Source organism: Drosophila takahashii, chromosome 2L (assembly GCF_030179915.1).
Source record: "Drosophila takahashii strain IR98-3 E-12201 chromosome 2L, DtakHiC1v2, whole genome shotgun sequence".
Lineage (NCBI taxonomy): Eukaryota > Metazoa > Arthropoda > Insecta > Diptera > Drosophilidae > Drosophila > Drosophila takahashii.
In genome coordinates this window covers 23,500,053-23,518,690 of record NC_091678.1, presented here as the reverse complement: position 1 = coordinate 23,518,690, position 18,638 = coordinate 23,500,053, and the positions used below count along the sequence as shown (strand labels likewise).

The 18,638-nt window shown below is 40.3% G+C and overlaps 4 protein-coding genes and 1 pseudogene across 6 annotated transcripts; 1 reads left to right on the top strand and 4 right to left on the bottom strand.

The window, feature by feature from the left end:
• Positions 1–180: 180 nt before the first annotated feature.
• Positions 181–1,464, bottom strand: LOC108064111 (transforming growth factor beta-1-induced transcript 1 protein pseudogene; annotated as a pseudogene).
• Positions 1,465–4,735: 3,271 nt separating this feature from the next.
• LOC108064115 (uncharacterized) lies at positions 4,736–6,004 on the bottom strand. Its single transcript, XM_017151458.3, has 3 exons — positions 5,786–6,004; positions 5,582–5,656; positions 4,736–5,516 (listed from the first exon to the last, which is right to left on the bottom strand). The coding sequence occupies exon 3, from the start codon at positions 5,455–5,457 to the stop codon at positions 4,831–4,833; it is 627 nt and encodes a 208-aa protein (XP_017006947.2). The 5' UTR covers positions 5,458–5,516; positions 5,582–5,656; positions 5,786–6,004; the 3' UTR covers positions 4,736–4,830.
• A 2,912-nt stretch (positions 6,005–8,916) lies between these two features.
• LOC108064117 (uncharacterized) lies at positions 8,917–10,176 on the top strand. The gene has a single exon (XM_017151462.3). It carries the CDS (start codon positions 9,116–9,118, stop codon positions 10,115–10,117), a length of 1,002 nt encoding a protein of 333 aa, XP_017006951.1. The 5' UTR covers positions 8,917–9,115; the 3' UTR covers positions 10,118–10,176.
• A 43-nt stretch (positions 10,177–10,219) lies between these two features.
• Positions 10,220–13,278, bottom strand: Oscillin (glucosamine-6-phosphate isomerase Oscillin). Of its 3 annotated transcripts, XM_017151571.3 has the most exons (6): positions 13,128–13,278; positions 12,203–12,306; positions 12,016–12,143; positions 11,330–11,871; positions 10,952–11,011; positions 10,220–10,514 (listed from the first exon to the last, which is right to left on the bottom strand). In XM_017151571.3, the coding sequence occupies exons 2-5, from the start codon at positions 12,298–12,300 to the stop codon at positions 10,967–10,969; spliced, it is 813 nt and encodes a 270-aa protein (XP_017007060.1). In that variant the 5' UTR covers positions 12,301–12,306; positions 13,128–13,278; the 3' UTR covers positions 10,220–10,514; positions 10,952–10,966. The 3 variants fall into 3 exon arrangements, with proteins under 3 accessions (XP_017007060.1, XP_017007056.1, XP_070067611.1); XM_017151567.3 differs by lacking the exon at positions 10,952–11,011; XM_070211510.1 differs by lacking the exon at positions 10,220–10,514 and having other exon boundaries at positions 10,729–11,011.
• A 763-nt stretch (positions 13,279–14,041) lies between these two features.
• Positions 14,042–18,413, bottom strand: Lam (Lamin). The gene is made up of 4 exons (XM_017151553.3): positions 18,277–18,413; positions 16,938–17,416; positions 15,865–16,568; positions 14,042–15,803 (listed from the first exon to the last, which is right to left on the bottom strand). Exons 2-4 carry the CDS (start codon positions 17,407–17,409, stop codon positions 15,102–15,104), a joined length of 1,878 nt encoding a protein of 625 aa, XP_017007042.2. The 5' UTR covers positions 17,410–17,416; positions 18,277–18,413; the 3' UTR covers positions 14,042–15,101.
• Between the last annotated feature and the right edge of the window lie 225 nt (positions 18,414–18,638).

The window sequence follows — 18,638 nt, the reverse complement described above, 5'->3', positions numbered from 1 at the left end:
GTTAGGGCTTTAGGACAGTTGCTTGATTTTCGCCTAATTGGTTGGATGCATTTACTTAAAAAAATGTCATGAAAACTTACAGAAACAGAAAAAAAGGGTCCAAGCCTGAACCACATTTTTTAATGAATGTTGTATATATTGAAATCATTTAAATCAAACAAGTGTTAATATCAATTGATATTTACATGTCTAATTTATCTTTAAATTTATTTTATATTATTTAGCGGCTTAATGTTCTTATGGTTTGTCTTTGTAGTATGTGCCATAAACGCCGATGTCAATTATTCGTTTGATTACTTGGAGGATGCCTTTTGAGTTTATAACATTCGGTTACAATCCTAACTATTGTGTGAGGAAAAGAACGGCTAACTCTTAACAATCTGGTGCCGAAGTGGGGGATACGTGGATTATATCCTGGAGGAGATCAGCAGTGACAGGCGGGGCACACCGGCTTATCCCCGTCGATGGTGAAGGTCTGCGTGGTGATGGGATTCTCGCACTTGTTGCACCGGAAGCAATCGCGATGCCACTTGACATTCATGGCAACCACCGCCGAGTCCGTGATGGGCTTCTCGCACTTGGCGCACCTGGCGGCGAAGAGGTCCTCGTAGTCCTGCTTGCAGTAGGCCTTGCCGTCCCGCTCGTAGAACGACTGATTGGCCAGCGGTTTCTTGCAGGCTCCGCCGCAGCAGAAGCAATCCTCGTGCCAACTTTCGCCCATGGCGCAGATGGTTCGCTCGAGGATCGGCTTCTTGCAGCCGGCACAGGTGTACGTGTACCGCTCCACGAAGCACTTGTTGCACACCGGCTCGCCGCTCTGGATGTTGAAGGTGGCGTCCTGGATCTGCTCCTCGCAGTGGCGGCACAGGAAGTGCTCCGGATGCCAAGTCTTGCCGAGGGCGGTGATCATTCGCTTGGTGATGGCCTCCTTGCACTTGTGGCACACAATGTTGTCAGACATCTTGGGTTATGAGGTAGTTATCTCTGCACGATAGTAAAAATAATAGGGGGCTTAATATAGTAAAGCTCTGAGAACAATGTTGTTTATCTTTATCGATTAAAAACAGGGTTGCATAAGGAAGTATTAAACTATCGGGTCATGCGAATATTCTATTTTAAATCGTAGTATCTAAGGACTCGGTTAAAACATCACAATTTAATATTAGGATCCCATATCTTACCAGTTTTCCGTCTGCTTACCTCTCCTCTCCCTTCCTTATCGCGATGGTCGCCTCTTAGTTATCGTTCTCTACCTTCTCTCCGAGATTGCGGTATTATGATACTTTCTTTTCTTTGAGAAGGTTCACACAAAATGATAGAACAACAAAAAAGAAGCAATACGGATTCGGACAAAATTTACTACAATTTTTTTTTTGAGAATTTTGATGATTTTTTAGTAAATATAGAAAACGAAACGAATGAAAACGTATGAATTTAGCAAGACTCAAAAACTGAATGAGATATTCGATGTGAACGCTGGGTATATAGTCTGACATCTGAAAAATCTAGAAGCACCACCTACTTGACTAAGAAAAAATTTGAATTCCATTTCCAGACTACTTGATTTCGTATGCAATATTTTTAACAGCTGATATTACATTTTTTTACACAATATATTTTTTTTGCAGTTGAATTTCCGGAATTAAAATGGACAGTTTTTTTAAGTGAATAATATTTACAGCCCAACACTGGGTTTAGTTTTCATAGTACAAGTTTATTTATCTTCCCAACAAATTGGGTCTATTGGTGGTTGTTTATTTTTTCTTGATAATTTATAGCCACTTTTTCTTTGAAATTCAAGCTTCCGAATTAGTCACACCAAAAACCATTAATAAATTGCCTCAAGAACGATGCGAGTAAGGGATATCATCCACTTCCAAGGGTGACTTCTTCAAACAAGCGGTCGGCGATTCCTTGAAGGCGCTGCTAAAATGTTTGCAATTAATGAAATGTGTTGCATACGTATTTATTAAAAAATTTAATTAAAGCAAAAATGCTAAGGAACTTCCGCTTAGTCGGCAATTAACAACGGCTACACATGCGTGGACGTGGCAGGAGGAGAATGTTGGGTGGTGGCTCCTTCAAAGGACTCACCCACCCACACAACCCCCAAAAGGGCCATCGTTTGTAAGATCCACTACGAAAAAAAGTGTAGCAAAGAAATTTAACTACAAAAGAACAAAAATTAATTAGTAATCTAAAATAGGACATCTTCAATTACACTGTGCAGCATTTTTAGTGCTTTTTAAATTTACCTCGATGGATGCTATATTTTTGGATTCGTTACGAATTCCCAAGTTAAACTGCGTTTTCCAAAAAGTTCCCCGACGCAAGAATTCTTAGCAAAAGGACCTCAAAGTTCGAAAAATGCTGAAATTGGCCAACTTTGCGGAGCTCTCAGAGGCAAATGGATGCATGGTTTGATTCGATGTTAAAGTTTTTTAAAAGATACGCCCTTTATCTTTTAAACCCCATACTTAAAAAATTTTTAGGATTTTTTTTAAGGCAGAAACAAATTCTAGAAAACATAGTCAAAAAACATAAAAGTATACAGCTGCGGTCAAAATGGTAGTAGTGTTGCCGCCCTGTGTATTTAAAAGTTTGTTGTTGTAATTGATCTTTTCCTGGTAATATTGTATTGATTATAAATTTACTATTAGACTAATTGGATAAGAAAAAATTACAACATCAAACTTTTAAAAAAACACAAGGCGGCAACACTGCTACTATTTTTACCGCAGCTGTATGTTTTTCAGTTTTTTGACTATGTTTTTTGGAATTTATTTCTGCCTTAAAAAAAATCCTAAAATTATTTTATGTATGGGGTTTGAAAGATAAAGGGTGTATCTTTTAAAAAACTTTAACTTCGAACCAAGCCATGCATCCATTTGCCTCTGAGAGCTCCGCAAAGTTGGTCAATTTCAGCACTTTTCGAACTTTGAGGTCCTTTTTCTAAGAATCCTTGCGTCGGGGAACTCTTTGGAAAACGCAGTTTAACTTGGGAATTCGTAACGAATCCAAAAATATAGCATTCATCGAGGTTAATTTTTGATGCTGCATTGTGTTATAGGACATCTTAAACATCTTAACGCAAAAAAGTTGTAAGCTGTAAAGTATTAATACGTTTTCCCATAAAAATTAATATGTTCCTGGTAAATTTATGAAATATATAATATAGTTCAAAGTATTGTATATATTTCTGGTTTTTGTGGCTAAATATATCTTTATTATATTAAAAGCTTTATTTTATATAATAAAATAAACAAACAACAAATGAGCCATGGTTCATTTCTATATTTTGTATTTTTAGCAACCAAACCAATAAAAGTTACTTATTATATTTATTTTTTAGATAAAAATAGATACAAAATATTCACTTTCAGTGCCTTAGAATAATTGATTTCAATTTGCTTTTGATTAACGTGTATTTTTTCAGTGTTTGTGCTACTTCTTTTGTTCCCTTCTCGATGGCCGCTCGGTGGAGCACAGCATTGTTTGTGGTCGCCACGCAGTGGGTGGTGCGGAGTTCTGGGTGGTGCCAGGAAAACTGGGAGTGGGTGTCCTTAGCGAGAAGACATGTCACAATTTGGTTTGCGCTTTGATGCGTTGCAAGGAATTCGAAATTGCAGCCCCTTTTGGGAGCCATTTGCACTCTTTCCGGACGAGCTAGTTGTGTAAGTCGGAAGGGGAATTTGTGTCAGGCGTCTGTCTGCGTATTCCAAAGTGCGTGCCCAGCTCATGTCCTCATCCACATCCTCGTCGTAATCCAGAGCCGCATTCCCCTTCCCATAAATAGGTTAAACCGCTCATAATTATTTTATTAAATACCTGCTTTGCGCCGTGTAAATGCGATAAGTGCATTTGGGTCTCGCACTTTCTATAATAATTGCTAAAAGTTGCACAACATTTTTTGGCACGTTTCTGGGACAAGTTCAAAGAGTTGCTCCTTGGGGCCACATAAATACATCCTTCAAACTTTCCCGTAATTGCAAACGCAGTTGCATGACCCACAATAATTTATTTTGGCTTCGCCACTGCACTCGGGTCGTTTTTTTTTCGTGTGAGTAAATTTAATTAGTCGCAAGATTAGATTAGGCCAAGTGGGGGAAGGGTAAAAGTGGCCCAAATAAAGGGGTAGCAGTCTGTCACAAAACTGCCGGCAGTTAGACAAATTGTCAGAGGAGATTTAGGGGTTCGAGTGCGACACTCTTGTGGAGATAAACTGTCTGTGGATTATTGGGTAATTTCGGTTTCGGCTTGTAAATTAGTCCGAAAATTAGGTTGGTTCTTTACGAGAGTTATTAAAATTATATAGTGAAAGAAAAAATATGATAACTAGGAGGATAACTAAAATAACAACATTTATTCCCTTAAAATTTATTAAAAATAAGATAAATATAAAATAATATCATATAACATATTGAAAAATAGCAGCCTACATATTTGAAAAGTATTTAAAGTAATGTAACTGAACCGAAATACTTTAAAGTATCCTTTCTTTTAGACCGTAAAACGAGAGCAGGATCAAATAAGGAGGCAGACCCTGGAACAGGAGCAATGACAGAAACGGGAATCGCAATCAATTACGCGACACGTTAATTATGCATCCAGGGAACGGATACAGGATACAGGATATTGATATACCAGCCACAGGGCGCATTGAACTTTGATTTGGGCCAGTTTAAGGGCCGCCTTAAAAGTCAGTTGGTCAAATAGAATTGAAATGTAGGTATTTATTTTAGTGTGTACTATTTTAATGGAAATAAAAACAGACTAGGAAATAGGAGTATGTACAATTAGAACGAGATTAACGACTAAATTAACTAAGACTTAGGAACTAGGCGAATTGGGCAAATCTATGACAATGACCTCTGGGTGATCCTGGGCATCCTGATCAGCTTGCTCCTCCAGCTCCGCATCCGACTGGGGATGCCAGTACTTGAGCTTGTTCTTGTTGCTCGGCTTCTTGGAGGAGATCAGGGTGCGACGTTTCAGACGCTTCAGCTTCTTCTTCTCCCGCTTCTTCATCTTCTCCTGGGCGAACTCCAGAATGGTGCTTCTGAGTTCCATGCGATAGTTCTTCAGGTGGCTCAATTCCTGGGCCAGCGGATCATCGCCGGCTGGAGCCCGGTTCTCTTCGTCATCCTCGTCCGATAGGAAGGATTCGTAATTGGTCCACGATTCGGTGGACACCCCTAGTCGCTGCTCCTGTAGCTTTAGCAGCTCCTCGGTTAGCAGGAGCTTCGATGTGGTGTACTTCATCAGCTGGTGCTTTTTGCAACTCATTTGCTGGCGATAGCTGAACAAGTGAAATGTCAAATTTGGCACAATCTCCTGCGGCTCCACCACCTCGTGCTTAATTGTCTCCTGCTCCTTGGGGGTAACGAAGGGGGAGGGCGGCGCATTTGTGGCACGTGCCTCTGAGCAGGACACCTTGCGATCCATGACGTTGCCCATGTTGTTGCCGATGTGAAGACTCGATTCTCTCTGACAGCTGCAATCTCTCAGCCCTCGAACTTATATGCCAAAACGAAAAGGGTTTTCTGTAATATGCAGGCTTTTACCTGGCGATGAGCTTTACCTGCACTTAAATTAGGGCTGCTTTCTTTCCCCGATTTCTTGGCCCAAACGTATCCCTGGTTTATGGCCCAAACACCTGGCATGGATTAACAAAAAGTTGACAAAATTCGATTATTTAAGCCTGTTGCGAGCCACAACACAAATTGAATTCTTTTTCGGTATTTCTTATAGACAATCCCAAAAAGGACCCATTTCGGTTAATTACCTGGATTATTTATATCTTCAGTTGCGAGCTAATAATATCCTTTGGAATCTCCTCAATTCTTAGCTTAGCTTTCTGTTTGCTTCTGATTTCAACTGATCTTTTTAAGGTTCCAACACATTGACGTATCTTACTCAACTGAATTTTAGAATTTTAAATTTAAATTTGAACAAAATCTTTAACTTAGCACTTGAGCTGTTCAAGGTGTTATATACTTATATAAATATATATATAGTCACGTGAAACGTCATGAGCTACTGTGATTGCTCGTGATTTTTCCAACACTTTTTTATGTCAACCATTTTGGGGTTTTACAAACCATTTAACCTTCGTGCCAAATATTTTATTAGTTTATGTCTTTTAATTTATCAAATAAACACACCTTCTAACGAGCTAAAGAACTAGTGACGATCGCACCTCAACATAGAAAAGTTCTAATATTAACATTTTTCACGAAAAATGATTACATACATGATATAGATTAAATACACTTTCTAAATTTTCTCATTTGTCATAATTTTTAAATTTTAGACAAATTAAGGCGGCGTGTATTTCTAGGATCCTAATACATCGCTTGAGACAAACTGCCAAGCAGAAAAAACTTTTCATTTTGAAAAAAGCCCCGAATCTTGAGCTTGGAATAATGTTTGAATGAAGTTTCGGATTTTATTATATGACACGTTTTTTCAATAAGAATGCAACTAGGCTAATACGGGGGGTCATTTATCCCCTCGCCCTTAACAGCTCCAATTTTCTACATTTTTACTTTTACACTTTCACCGCTCCTTCTCCAAATCCAATTGAAATTGTCAAAGTCTTGGTATGCAACCCTTTTAGTTTTTGCAATACCTTTTTATTTTGGTATCACTCTCTAGCCATACGGAGAACCTTTACCTACGGAATAAGAGGCTTCCATAGATATTAAAATTATATATTTCAACTGAAAGGATGCAAAATTAGTTATATTCTATTACCTTAAAGGTATATTTATATTAAAGTCATATTATTTACAGCATGTGTTACAACGTTAAAAATGTTAATACTTTTGTGTGTCAAAGTTGGTTGTTAAATATATTATACATATAATAAACAATAGTAATTATCGCCGAAATGATATTTTAGAAGTAATGTGGCAGTAATAGTGGCGGCTGCAAACCGATCTCAAACCAATTACTACTGCAATTATAGTTCTACTAAGAGCCGTTTTCACGTCCGCCTGTTAAATTTAAAGTAGGGTTAAAACTCTGATTTCTTGTACGATTTTAAGGATTTAACCTTATTTTAAATTTAACAAACGCACGAGAACACGTCCCTAACGGTCGTATAATCGCGCGGTATACAAGCATTTGGTTCGAGTAATAAAGAAACTAAAGTAATGGAAGTTCGACTTAGGGAGAATGAATTGTATGATATAGGTATACGATTTCTAAACTTACTGCCAGCGAGTTTGGTTCAAAATAAGGAAGTCTGTAGAGGAGAAGTCCTGATAGCGTAGAAGATGAAGAGGAGGTGCCTCCTTCATCGCCCAGTCCACCGAGGACGACTCTTCCACCTCGCAGTGCTTTGCCCAAAGCGAGTGGAGCCGCAGCGTCCCAAACTGAATCTCGACGAGCTCTACAAGAACGACTATGATGTCACGTTCAACGATGCACTCGATCCCACGCTGAAACCGCTATCGCCCCAGCATCCGCATCCTCATTCGCATCACCTTCCGTATCAGCAACATGTATCTTAATTTTAGGGTTAGGGCACTCATTTTTAGAAAAAAGTGTTGCCAAAATATTTTATTTTTTTTCGTTTGCCTTTCTATTTTTCAGAAAATAATTTCTAATTTTAAGGGCATTTTTTCTAGATTTTAGGGTGATTTTAGTTCATGGTAACCATTTTCTACATTTAAGAAAAACTTTCTTGATTTAAGAAAAACTTTCTTGACTTAAGAAAAATTTCCTTAGATTTAGAAATAACTTTCTTGTAGGTATTTAGAAAAAAGAAATTTTAATGGCGATTTTCTAAAATTTAGGGTTAAATTTATTTTGAGTGCAGCAACAGCATCAGCGGCAAATATGCCAGCGCCTATAATCCATTCGCCTATTACCAGCGTATCAATGACCAAAATCCGTTTGAGCGTCGCAACCAAAGAGCTATCATAGTAAGTTCTATTTCTCGTTGACGGAAATAAGCCGGCGGGCTCTTGTCCCGGCGCAAGCCCCGCGTCCGCATCGACTCAAATACGCTGCTGCCAGAAGAGCAGCCGGCGGACCGATTATCGGAGAAGCTGTCTTCGGGTCGGGAGTAAGCCGGAGCTACCGTCTGTCTGTTCGTTCGTATGAACGCTGAGATCTTGAAAACTGGAATAGCTGGAAAGTTGGGATTACCCACACATATTCTTGGGTTTCCTACGCAGCGCAATTTTATTTCAGCCGAGGGCCACGCCCCCTGTAACGCCCACAATCGTCTTAAAGGAATAAAGGATTCGATAAAAAGTTATGCGATATCAAAGATTTATATTTCCATCTCCCCGCACTTTCTGTAGCTGAGTAACGGGAATCTGATTGTCGGGGCACCCGACTATAGCGTTCTCTCTTGTTTTGGATTGCAGTTTCTTTAGCTGTAAATATGTTTCCCCGAACACAAGGAGAGTTCCCATTTGGTGCACGGCTCCAACTTCTTAAACAAATCTGTATCTACCTTAGTCGTTTAGACGCAAAACCTACACGTATTTCAAAAAAGTTTGGGACATATTAAGCACACTGAAAAACAACATTTGCAATATAATCTTTTAAAACTTTTTTTAAACGATATTTTTTATTGGAATACCTTAGAGATGCAGTAATACTTGATCCACAATTTCTAAGCGCTTTTTAACTCGGTTCTACAGAAAGACCTTTTACAAATTCTATAAATTTAAATAACTAATTCAAAAAAGAATTTAGAATTAGAATCTTATAGGTCATATTTTTGTAAAAGAAAGCTATAAGATATCGAAAGTATATCATCTTCTTTTCAAATCAAACAAGTTTTCGTCCTCTGAAAAAATAAATGAGCTGTACACGTTGTAATCTTTACCTGAATATTTTAAAGCAGATTGCAAATTGGTAGACAATAATGACGAACGTACTTCCAAAACCATCTGTCACTTCGCAGGTAGAAGTTAAGCCATCGGAATTTCTAAGCTCTGGAAAAACCCAACCTTTGACCGGCCCAAAAGGACAGTTAGGAAATCAGGTCAAAGAATCCCAATGTCCCTCCCACAGATATAATTTACCTGGCCCACTATATAAGCCCACCAAACCAACCACATCATTATCATTCACATTCCAACTGTCAACAGCCATGGATCAGTCTGTCATTAGTCAGTACACCAACTCCAAGAAGCTGATGATGTTCCGCACTCCCAACGAGGAAGAGGCGCTCAAGAACCAGATATTCATCTTTAACTCGCCGATTGACTACAAGGACCAGCAGCTGATTGTCTACCAGAGACCAGGACTCATCAACGGAGCCAAGGACTTCGGCTATTGCGTGGTCTACAAGCGAGATCACTATGTGCTGAACAATCCGCCGAACTTCAAGAGTCCCACGAAGAGGAGTTTCCTCAACGAGTGCATCCGCCAGTTGTATCTGATGAACGGCATGGGCCACAAGATGTACTGGAGGACCACAAGTGCGATGGCTTTGAGCACACCCGGAGAAGTCTGGCACCAGGTGAACAGTTGCCTTCTGCCGGAGCGACTTACGCCGCTGAAGGAGAGCCTTAAACGGGTGAAGAGGCAGCTGTTCCGGGATCCCAGGGCAGATCGCAAGAACCCGAAGCCGCTGAAGGGCAAAGTCTGGGGCACCCAAGTCTTCTGCTTCAAGTCGATGCGTGAGAAGATTGGAAGGAAGTACATTCGCCGAGGCTACCTGACCATTGCCCGCCGGGAAGCCCTGCAAGAGATGATCCGGGAGCATTTGCAGCGCGAAATTGTCTGCACTCCGGCCGCCTGCAACACGGTGATCAGTGCTGCCGATGGAATCTTCAACGCGAACGCCGGGGTCATCGGGGACATCTGCAGCTACCACAGCAACGCGGCACGTCATCAGCCCGCCGTAGAGTGCCGTCTTACAGAAGGAGAAGCCCGTCTGCGAAACAACGAGGCCTGTCGGCTGACCCATCGTGCCAAGCGACTGGAGGCCATGTTCATCCACGAACAGGTCCGCCGGGCCGTCCAGAACCACCAGTTCATCCTCGAGGAGTCGGTGCGATCCATCTACTACGCCAAGGAGCTCTTCCGCCTGATTGAGGATCACGAGGACTTCGTCTACACAGACAACAAGATCCTGGGCAAGATATGATTGGCCTTTCTTGACCGGCATAGCCACATTCGCCTGCTTCCTTAATGTATTTGTAATTATAATTAAGACTTATAAAATAAAAATAATAACTAAAAAATATAACGATGCAATCTCTTTAATTTAATTCAATCAGATGAAAGTGGGTACATATAATAGCCATTTTCAGAAGAAAACACTTTTATGATTGTTTGCTATCCCATTTTCCAAACAATAAAAAAGACATTTTTCGCAAAACTTTATAAAAATGTAAGTAGTAACATATATAAAATACATTTATCATATAAAAATTCGTTTAATTTTGATTTGAAAAAAGATACTGGGTCTTGGATGATATCGAGTTTACGGATTACGTCGTCTTTTGTTGCTCTATCAGCTTGGAATGAACGTCCATTAGGCTCTGTAAATATGTAAAATATTACAAGTTAGAAAAATGAATACAAACTATCTTTATAAACAAGCGATTAAATTGACCTTACATTACATATTAACTTAAATTTTTTTAAGGTGGGCCTATAATTTTCGTTGGTGTTTTAATTTTTATCAAGGTCCTAACAAAATTATTAGAGTTCTTCGTTTATAGAAACTTCGTTAACTAATTATAACAAGTCAAATAATAAAAGAAAACAACTTTATTTTTTTCTTAAACTTAAATAACAAGTATATAAAATTTATTATTTTTCGTTTTGAAAGTTTTGTAGATCCCAGAGATAGTCCTTGATTTCACGTTCATTAATCTTCTATAAAACGTTTTTCACGTTATTACGACTTAAAATATTTTTTGATACATAGTGTGGCGTTTGTTAATAAAGTAACATAAGTTTTGGGATACTTTACGCATCATCAGCTAGTTTAGCCCTCCTGTTGGGAGCCTTCGTCTAGATCTCGGAGGATGCCCTGTGAAATTGTGGGAATGGCCAGTCAGCCAATCGTTAACACTGTTCATTTGTTCTTAACGTTATTCTTAACCATACAACTATAACCTTGAAGCCACTAAATTACAAGCATTTAAGTCTAGGCATGCAAATGATTAAACTTAATTAACAACCATATAAAGATGGCCACCTACGCCCTCTTAAACTACATATTTAACAGAAATACGACTGTGATTAGGGGTCCGTTAACCGACACCTTCAGAAACCAATTAAGCACCCAAATGCCAGTCCATCTAAGCCCAGTTTTCTATAAAATCGATGAAATCGAGGGCGGGCATACCTTGAAGTATTTCACAGTCTTAACTCTCAACTCCAAAGTGGCATCCTCGTCGCAGATCATCAGTGTATTGGCATGCTGCTGGAAGGCACTAACGGTCCACATGTGATTCACGCCCTCCTCAATGGCCTTGTACAAGGCAAACGCCTTGTGTGCCCCCGTAATAAGGATCATTACTTCCTTGGAGTCCATCACAGTACCAACGCCCACGGTTAGGGCCTGTTTTGGCACCTTGCTCATATCGTTCTCAAAGAATCGAGCATTCGCTTCCAACGTATCCTGGGCCAGAGTTTTCACCCGGGTCCTGGACACCAACGAGGATCCCGGCTCATTAAAGGCAATATGCCCATCGGGTCCAATACCACCGATGAACAGTTCCACTCCTCCAGCCTCCCGGATCTGATCCTCAAACTTGTTGCACTCGGCGACCAGATCAGCTGCATTACCATCCAAAATGTGGACATTTTTCGGCTCAATATCGATGTGCTTGAAGAAATTGTTCCACATGAAGTAGTGATAGCTTTCGTGGTGATCCCTGGGCAGACCTTTAAAGGTTAGGAAGATTTTATAATAAATCTATCTTAGTATCTTCATTTAAGATCATTACTTATTTATAAAGTAATTTATGGTCTCAATTTTGAGCCATAATAATTTCTTAGTGATTATAATAATTTTCAGCCACAACTTACCCACATACTCGTCCATATTAAAGGTCTTCACATATTGGAAGGATACCTTGCCCTGTTTGTGAAACTCAATCAGTTCTTTGTACATTCCCAGAGGAGTCGATCCGGTTGGCAGACCCAAAACAAAGTATCTAAAAAGTGGTGGGTATTATTAAATGTAAAATTAATTTGTAATTTATAAATGTTATACCTATCGGCGGTGGGCTGGAAGTCATTTATCCGTTTCATCACATATTTGGCCGCCCACTTGCCAACGGAATCGCTTGTCTCCAATATTACCAATCTCATTTTTACCTGAAAGAAAAATATTTATTACTTTTAAAATAGAGAAGAATTGTAAACAAAAAATCAGGGACCGTAAATAATCATTATTTGAGATTTTTATTTAAAAAAGACTACTGTGATATTTTCTTTTAAACGTCAAAAATAAGGTTCTTTTTCCTCTTGTCCACAAAGTATATGCATTGCAACAAATCTGGAAAGCAAATTAACTGTTCTTTGTTCATGTCTATAAAGTGCATAAAAAACCAGTTAAATTGTGGATTAAAATATGTAAAAACCTCAGTAGGCCTTTTAAAATAAAAATCTTAAATAATGATTATTTACGGTCCCTGCAAAAAATACATTATAACAAAGGAAATTAACATTGTGTTCCTCTATTTTACATTTTGATTATCTTTTATATTTTCAATTCTTTAAGTATATCTCGTATTTTATTCGTACTTTTCAACGGATAACTTGAAAACATTACCCGCTGTGAAGAAAGAAGAAAAGAAATGGGTGTTTATAAATGGAAAACAAAGGTCTTATCGCCTCAAAAATATCACAATACCAACGTAAGTTGGCACTGGCAAGGATTAAGATTAGATGTTGATATTGTGGGATAAGATACAAGAGTAATTCGTCCCATTCAGTTTGGTTTTTGTTTGTATTGGCAGTCCACTTGGCGAATATCAACTTGTTTATTGTTGTACTCGACTGATAAGCAACAAATACATACTCGACAATTATTGACAATTAACCCATTTATGGCGTTGTCCCCACGGAATATACTTTCGTTCTCACTTGGCAACGCCAATCGTACTTGAATTTATGCATCATACTTGGCTACTCACCTTCAAAACACGCGAACGCAAACAGCTGCTTATTTAATATTCGGATTATATTTTATTTTTACAGCTCGCACAGGCGATTTCGGGAGTGTTTTCGCTTTGGCGCTTATTTCCAATTTGAGCTGCGAACTGAGACTGTTCAATTGTTCAATTCGAACGGCAATTTATGCAGCGATTAGCTCGAGTTTGAGTTTGTACTTGCGGTTGCGGTAGAAATTCGCTCTTTGGCTGATAAAGAGAGTGTTCATATGGTAATCACAAATGCAGTTTGCAACCTTGAGATACTTTTTGTTATCGTTATCGCGGGTTAAGCGGTCAGGGTTCTGTGGGTAGGCTTCACTCTCTGTATTTTCCAGTTGAATGAACTCCCACCTCAAGCCGCATCGCTTGCTCTTGAGTCTTATATCGATATTGTATTTTAGTATCTCTCAGTTTAATGAACTCCCACTTTAAACCGCATCTTTCGCTCTTGAGTGGTTCGTTATGCATCTAGAACTCCCTCTCTGTATCTGTATCTTTGGCGCTCTTGAGTGTTTAATCGGCCAGAGTTGACACCTTGCTCGAAGTGGAAAATAGGCAGGCCGTGAAAAGCCGGTTACATTCTTAACTCCTCGGGCTCGTCAATATTCACTCAAATCTTTCACATCGATAACTCAAACCGAATAAATTTTGAGCGTTTACAACGCCCGCATTGCATATGTATGTATAAAATTAAAAATCTAAAAATAACTCAAGGCGGCGAAAGAAAATTCAAAGCAAACAAGTAAAAAGGGCCACCAGGCGGCGAAAGTGAAAGAAATACCCTACAAAGTATTAATATTACAATGCCTATTGGTTTGGCTAGAAATCATGTAACCCTAATTTTTTTTCTTCATTGGTTTTTTACATTTCTTAGCTTTTAAAAGTCAAAAAATGTATTTTTAAAATTTTTTTATTAAACATTGTTTTCTTTATTTTTATTATCAATTTATTTGCAATTACATACATAAACGTAGATGTACTTAAAATTTAGTTTTCATCAGTTTGTGTTAAATAGTTTGTGTGGGCGTTGAATTTGTTTGGCCGGCGTAAAACGCGACCACGCCCACCCATAAAAAAGCGTCTGATCGCTGAGCCGCTAGATGTTCTTTCCTTTTTTATAATTGTTGTACATATTTCTTGTTTCTGTAGTTGCTGTTGTTATTGTTGCTTGTCCGGTAAAATGTTTGCAGGAAGCTCAAGAACCGGTTTTAACCGGGAGAAAGCGGTTTTCGGGGATGGGGATCGTAAACCCTATGGCCATGGCTAAAAAATATATATTGCTGGCTTCTTGTCATTTCCGTAGGCATGTTTCTATATATAATGTATATTGTATTTTAAGCTGATTGTACAAAAAATACTTAAATAAATATGTCTGTTGTCAGGAGCATCTTTTAGTTAATTCTCTTGACCTGTATTTTTATATTTCCTCACTATTTGCTCGTTGTTTTTGTAGTTTATGGTTAGTTAATCTTGGATATTGCTTAAGAACTATTTACTCATAGGGAGAGGGTGCGCAAGTACATCGAAAATATTGTTTTCTTGCAATATTTTCAAAGTTCTTGTCGGCACAAATACAAAAAGTGAAGGTGCTGTGTAAATTCTATGTGGCATAAATAAAATTCAAGATTCCAACCTATACCAAATAAAGTTTACAATAATTGCTTACGTGGAAACACAAAACGTGAAAAATACGTTGTCATTGGGACAATAAACTATAGTTTCATACAAAGTGAGAGGAGAATTTGAAGAAAACGAAACGAAGATTCTCTCTTTTTTCTGCTTAAGCCAATCTACACAAATGATTTTTGATTAAATTACTGGCCTTGTGGCCACAAAAAATAACTTATCTGATTAATAATTCTCTGTACCTCTGCGTTTTTCTGTGGGTTCTTTTATATGCCTTCTGTTTGCTGTTATTTTGTCTGGTTCAGAAAAGATTTGTGTTTGTGTATGAAATTACATAATGGCGCACTTTTCGCCGGTCTGCTGTGGATCGCCCTGCTGGTGATACAGCTGCTCGTTGCCATCCACGGCGCTCACGCTGCGCCGGCGACTCAGTCGGGAGGAGGAGGTGTGTGTTGACACCACGCGCTTGACGCGATCCAGATTGGCCACAGCCTCGCCGTCGGCGTTCAACAGAATCGTCCTGGTATTGTCGGCGGCGATCCACTTCTGCGACTTCATCACCAGACTTGACGGCGGCTCGTGCGTGGCCTTAGTGTCCGCCGACCAAACGGTCACCACGGCATTCGGCTCGATTTTCACAGAACGATGGAACTTGTATGTAGTCGACGGGCCGCCCTCGTTGATCAGACGTTGAAGCTGCCAGCCACCGATGGCCACCTCGTCGCTGCCCTTGTTGTACAGCTTTACGAACTTGCCCTCGGGATCGATCTCCTTGATCTCCACGTTGCCCTTGGCACTGGCCGACACATAGTAGTCGGACACGCTGCGATCTTCCGATTCATCGATCACGGCACGCTTGCGCTTCACTGCGCCAGAGGGGGTGCGACGTGAGGGCGTGGCACGAGTGGAGCTGCGCAGCGACTGGCTGAATGACTGCACGGTGGCAGTGTTGGCGGCTGGAGTGATGTTCAAGCGCGCCTCCTCACCGACCAGCAGCTTGTCGTAGGCGGCGATTTCCAAATCCAGGGAGACCTTTAAGAAATACAGATTTTAGTACACAAAGAACAAACGAATAATAAAAGGCTGATCTAACCTTGATGTCCATCAGGTCCTGGTACTCCTGCAGTTGCTGCGTCATCTCTTCGCGCAGGCGGATAAGCTCCTTCTCGAGAAGGGCCACCTCCTGGCCGTGGCGCTCGCGGTCGTTGTCCAGCTGCTGCTCCAGTTCGCGTATGCGCACATTCAGAATTGCATTGGTCTGCTCCAGATCATTGATCTTGGCATTGAGACCGTCGATGCGGACGCGCGTAGAGCGCAACTCCTCGATGGACTTGTGCGTCGAATTGGATGTGCGTGCAGCGGCCTCTTGCAGACGACGGATCTTGTCCTCGTACAGGGACTCGATGTCATCGCGATTGATGCGCATCTGCTCCTCGTACTGCGAGCGCAGTTCCTGCAGGGACTGCTTCAGCTTGGCATCGTACTCGGAGCTGAGGCGTCCGTCGATCTCGCTGTACTCCGTCTGGCGGATGCGGCGAGACTCGTTGATCTCCTGCGAGTGGATCTGATCCTTGAAGGAGAGCTCCTCGCGCAGACTCTGGATGGTGTTCTCCAGGTCGACGCGCGACAGTGTCTCCTGCTCCAAGTTCTTGCGTGTCTCATCGAACTGCTTGCGCAGGCGGTCCAACTCCTTGATCACCTCGTTTAGCTCGTCGCTGGCCTTCTTGCGATCGGCATTGGCCTGGTTGAATTTGTTGCTCAGCTCGTTGGCACGCGACTCGTACATGCGGGCATTGCCTGCGGGGTGGGAAAATCAATCAATTATTTATTCAGCTTAAATTGGGGTGGACTTAAGATCACAGGGGTGGAAAGAAGACTTTTGTATACATAAGAAATATTTATTTCGGAATTGCGGCGTATGACTTGTAAATTAAATTCCTTTTAAATTAATCTTAAATTCGAGGAATGTTTTTATATGCTAACATATTATAGTCATTGGTGCATTAATGAATCATATAAATATTAGACATAACTTTAACAACATTTTTGAGCTATTAATTGCTAATGGTTTCCTAAGAAAATTGGATGATCTTACAAAAAAATTATCATATTTATTATTTTATTTTTCTTGCCCTAATTCTATCCCCTACTTTTGGGACTACTCACCCTCGGCGGTGCTGCACTCCTTGGTCTTTTTGTCCAGCCTGTTCTTCAGCTCCTCGTTCTCCTCCCAAAGACGCTTGATGTCGATCTCGCCACGGGCACGATCCCGAGCCGTATCGTCCAGAAGGCGGCGCGTCTCCAGGAGCTCAGCCTCGAAAATATTCTTGATATTGGTGGTCTCGCGGGTGACCGTGTCCCTGGTGGTCTGCACCTCGATGCTGAGACGGGAGTTCTCCGTCTCCAAATTGCGCACGCGGTCGATGTAAGTGGCCAAGCGATCGTTCAGGTTCTGCAGCTCCACCTTTTCGGCCACGCGGGAGTGGCGGGTGGGGCTCAGAGGGCTGGAGGCCGACTGCGAGTGGGTGGGCGGAGGCGGCTGGTGGTGCTGCTGGGGACCCGCCGATGGAGCCCGCGGGGTGGAGGTGCTGCCGGGCTGCGGCGTGGCGGTGCCAGCGCGTCGGGATTTGCTCGACATGTTCACGCTGCGAAACAGATAAATATACAGAATAACACGTGAGATTTTTTGACTATGACCCCTTTAAGACAACACGGAAAAAAATCATATTAGTAAAAAAATATATTTTATATTTTTTAAATATGAAATTTAATGTTTTTTTCTATAAGTTATTAATTGTAATTATAAGGTCAAATTTTGTTTCTAAATTTTTATTTTTTTTTTTATGAAATATCAAACAATTTTTATTTTAAAAATTTATGTTACAGTTGGAATTTTTACCGAAAATAATTTTTTTAAATTTGTAATATCAAATTTGATACTTATTTTATGACCAATAAAGTATAGGTAAGTATTAGATCTAAGCATAAATTTTTTAATTATTTTTCTTTCCGTGTGGGATATGTTATTTTTGCGCCCTGATAAAATTCCAAACAGAAAACGAAAACGAAGAAGGGGAAACGCACAAAGCGCTCAAAAACAGTAGCGAAACGAGTTTTTTTTTCACGCGCTTCTCTCTCTGTCACTCACACACACGCACGCCACTTTCCACTCAAGCGACTGTACTAAAGCGGACGAGGAGAAAAAAGTGAGTTTGTCGGCGTTTGTTTATGGGCGTGGGGCCAAAAGGCGGGGCTAATACGACTTTAATCAATCGCTCTGCTTTACTAATCCAGGCGACTCACTTTAACCGATTTGATAAGGTTACGGAAATTGCACAATATGGCGGTTTTAATTCAATATTTGCGGCATTTTCACACAGCTGCAGGCAGGGGGTGGATTAGATTCCGAGTGAAGCTGCACCGCCACTTTTCATCGACGCTTAATAGGTATTTTCGCCTTGTTTTCCATAATCTCTTATTGTTTATGGGCAGCAACGAAACTCACCTTTTTTTTAAACGAACGCAAGATATACAAATTGGAAAATTAAATAATTTCTGCTACAAAACGCGGCCGACGCTGAGACTTGTAATCGAATCGAGATTGTTGCGATGTTTTCAGAGATGGCCGTTTGGTTGTTAATCGATAACTTTCATAACTGGCTGGTGTGACCAGATTATTCGACGATTTGCCACTAGAGACTGAATTTACCTGAATTTAATTCAAATTTTAGAATAACTTTTGAAAATCAGATATAATTAGATTTATTAAAATTAGTAATTAATTAATTACAATTACAATGTACTCATTTGGGCAATTTTCAAAGTTAATAATTTTAAACGGTGGTCAGCATTTTTCTGCACTCACCT

Coding starts and splice junctions, on each gene's coding strand:
- LOC108064115 (XM_017151458.3), bottom strand. CDS start 5,457: ATGGGCAACGTCATGGATCGCAAGGTGTCCTGCTCAGAGGCACGTGCC.
- LOC108064117 (XM_017151462.3), top strand. CDS start 9,116: ATGGATCAGTCTGTCATTAGTCAGTACACCAACTCCAAGAAGCTGATG.
- Oscillin (XM_017151567.3), bottom strand. CDS start 12,300: ATGAGATTGGTAATATTGGAGACAAGCGATTCCGTTGGCAAGTGGGCG. Junction 12,144..12,202: donor TTCCAGCCCACCGCCGATAG/GTATAACATTTA, acceptor ACCACTTTTTAG/ATACTTTGTTTTGGGTCTGC. Junction 10,515..11,329: donor AGACTGTGAAATACTTCAAG/GTATGCCCGCCC, acceptor ACATATTTACAG/AGCCTAATGGACGTTCATTC.
- Lam (XM_017151553.3), bottom strand. CDS start 17,409: ATGTCGAGCAAATCCCGACGCGCTGGCACCGCCACGCCGCAGCCCGGC. Junction 16,569..16,937: donor GGAGTGCAGCACCGCCGAGG/GTGAGTAGTCCC, acceptor CCCACCCCGCAG/GCAATGCCCGCATGTACGAG. Junction 15,804..15,864: donor AGGACCTGATGGACATCAAG/GTTAGATCAGCC, acceptor TATTTCTTAAAG/GTCTCCCTGGATTTGGAAAT.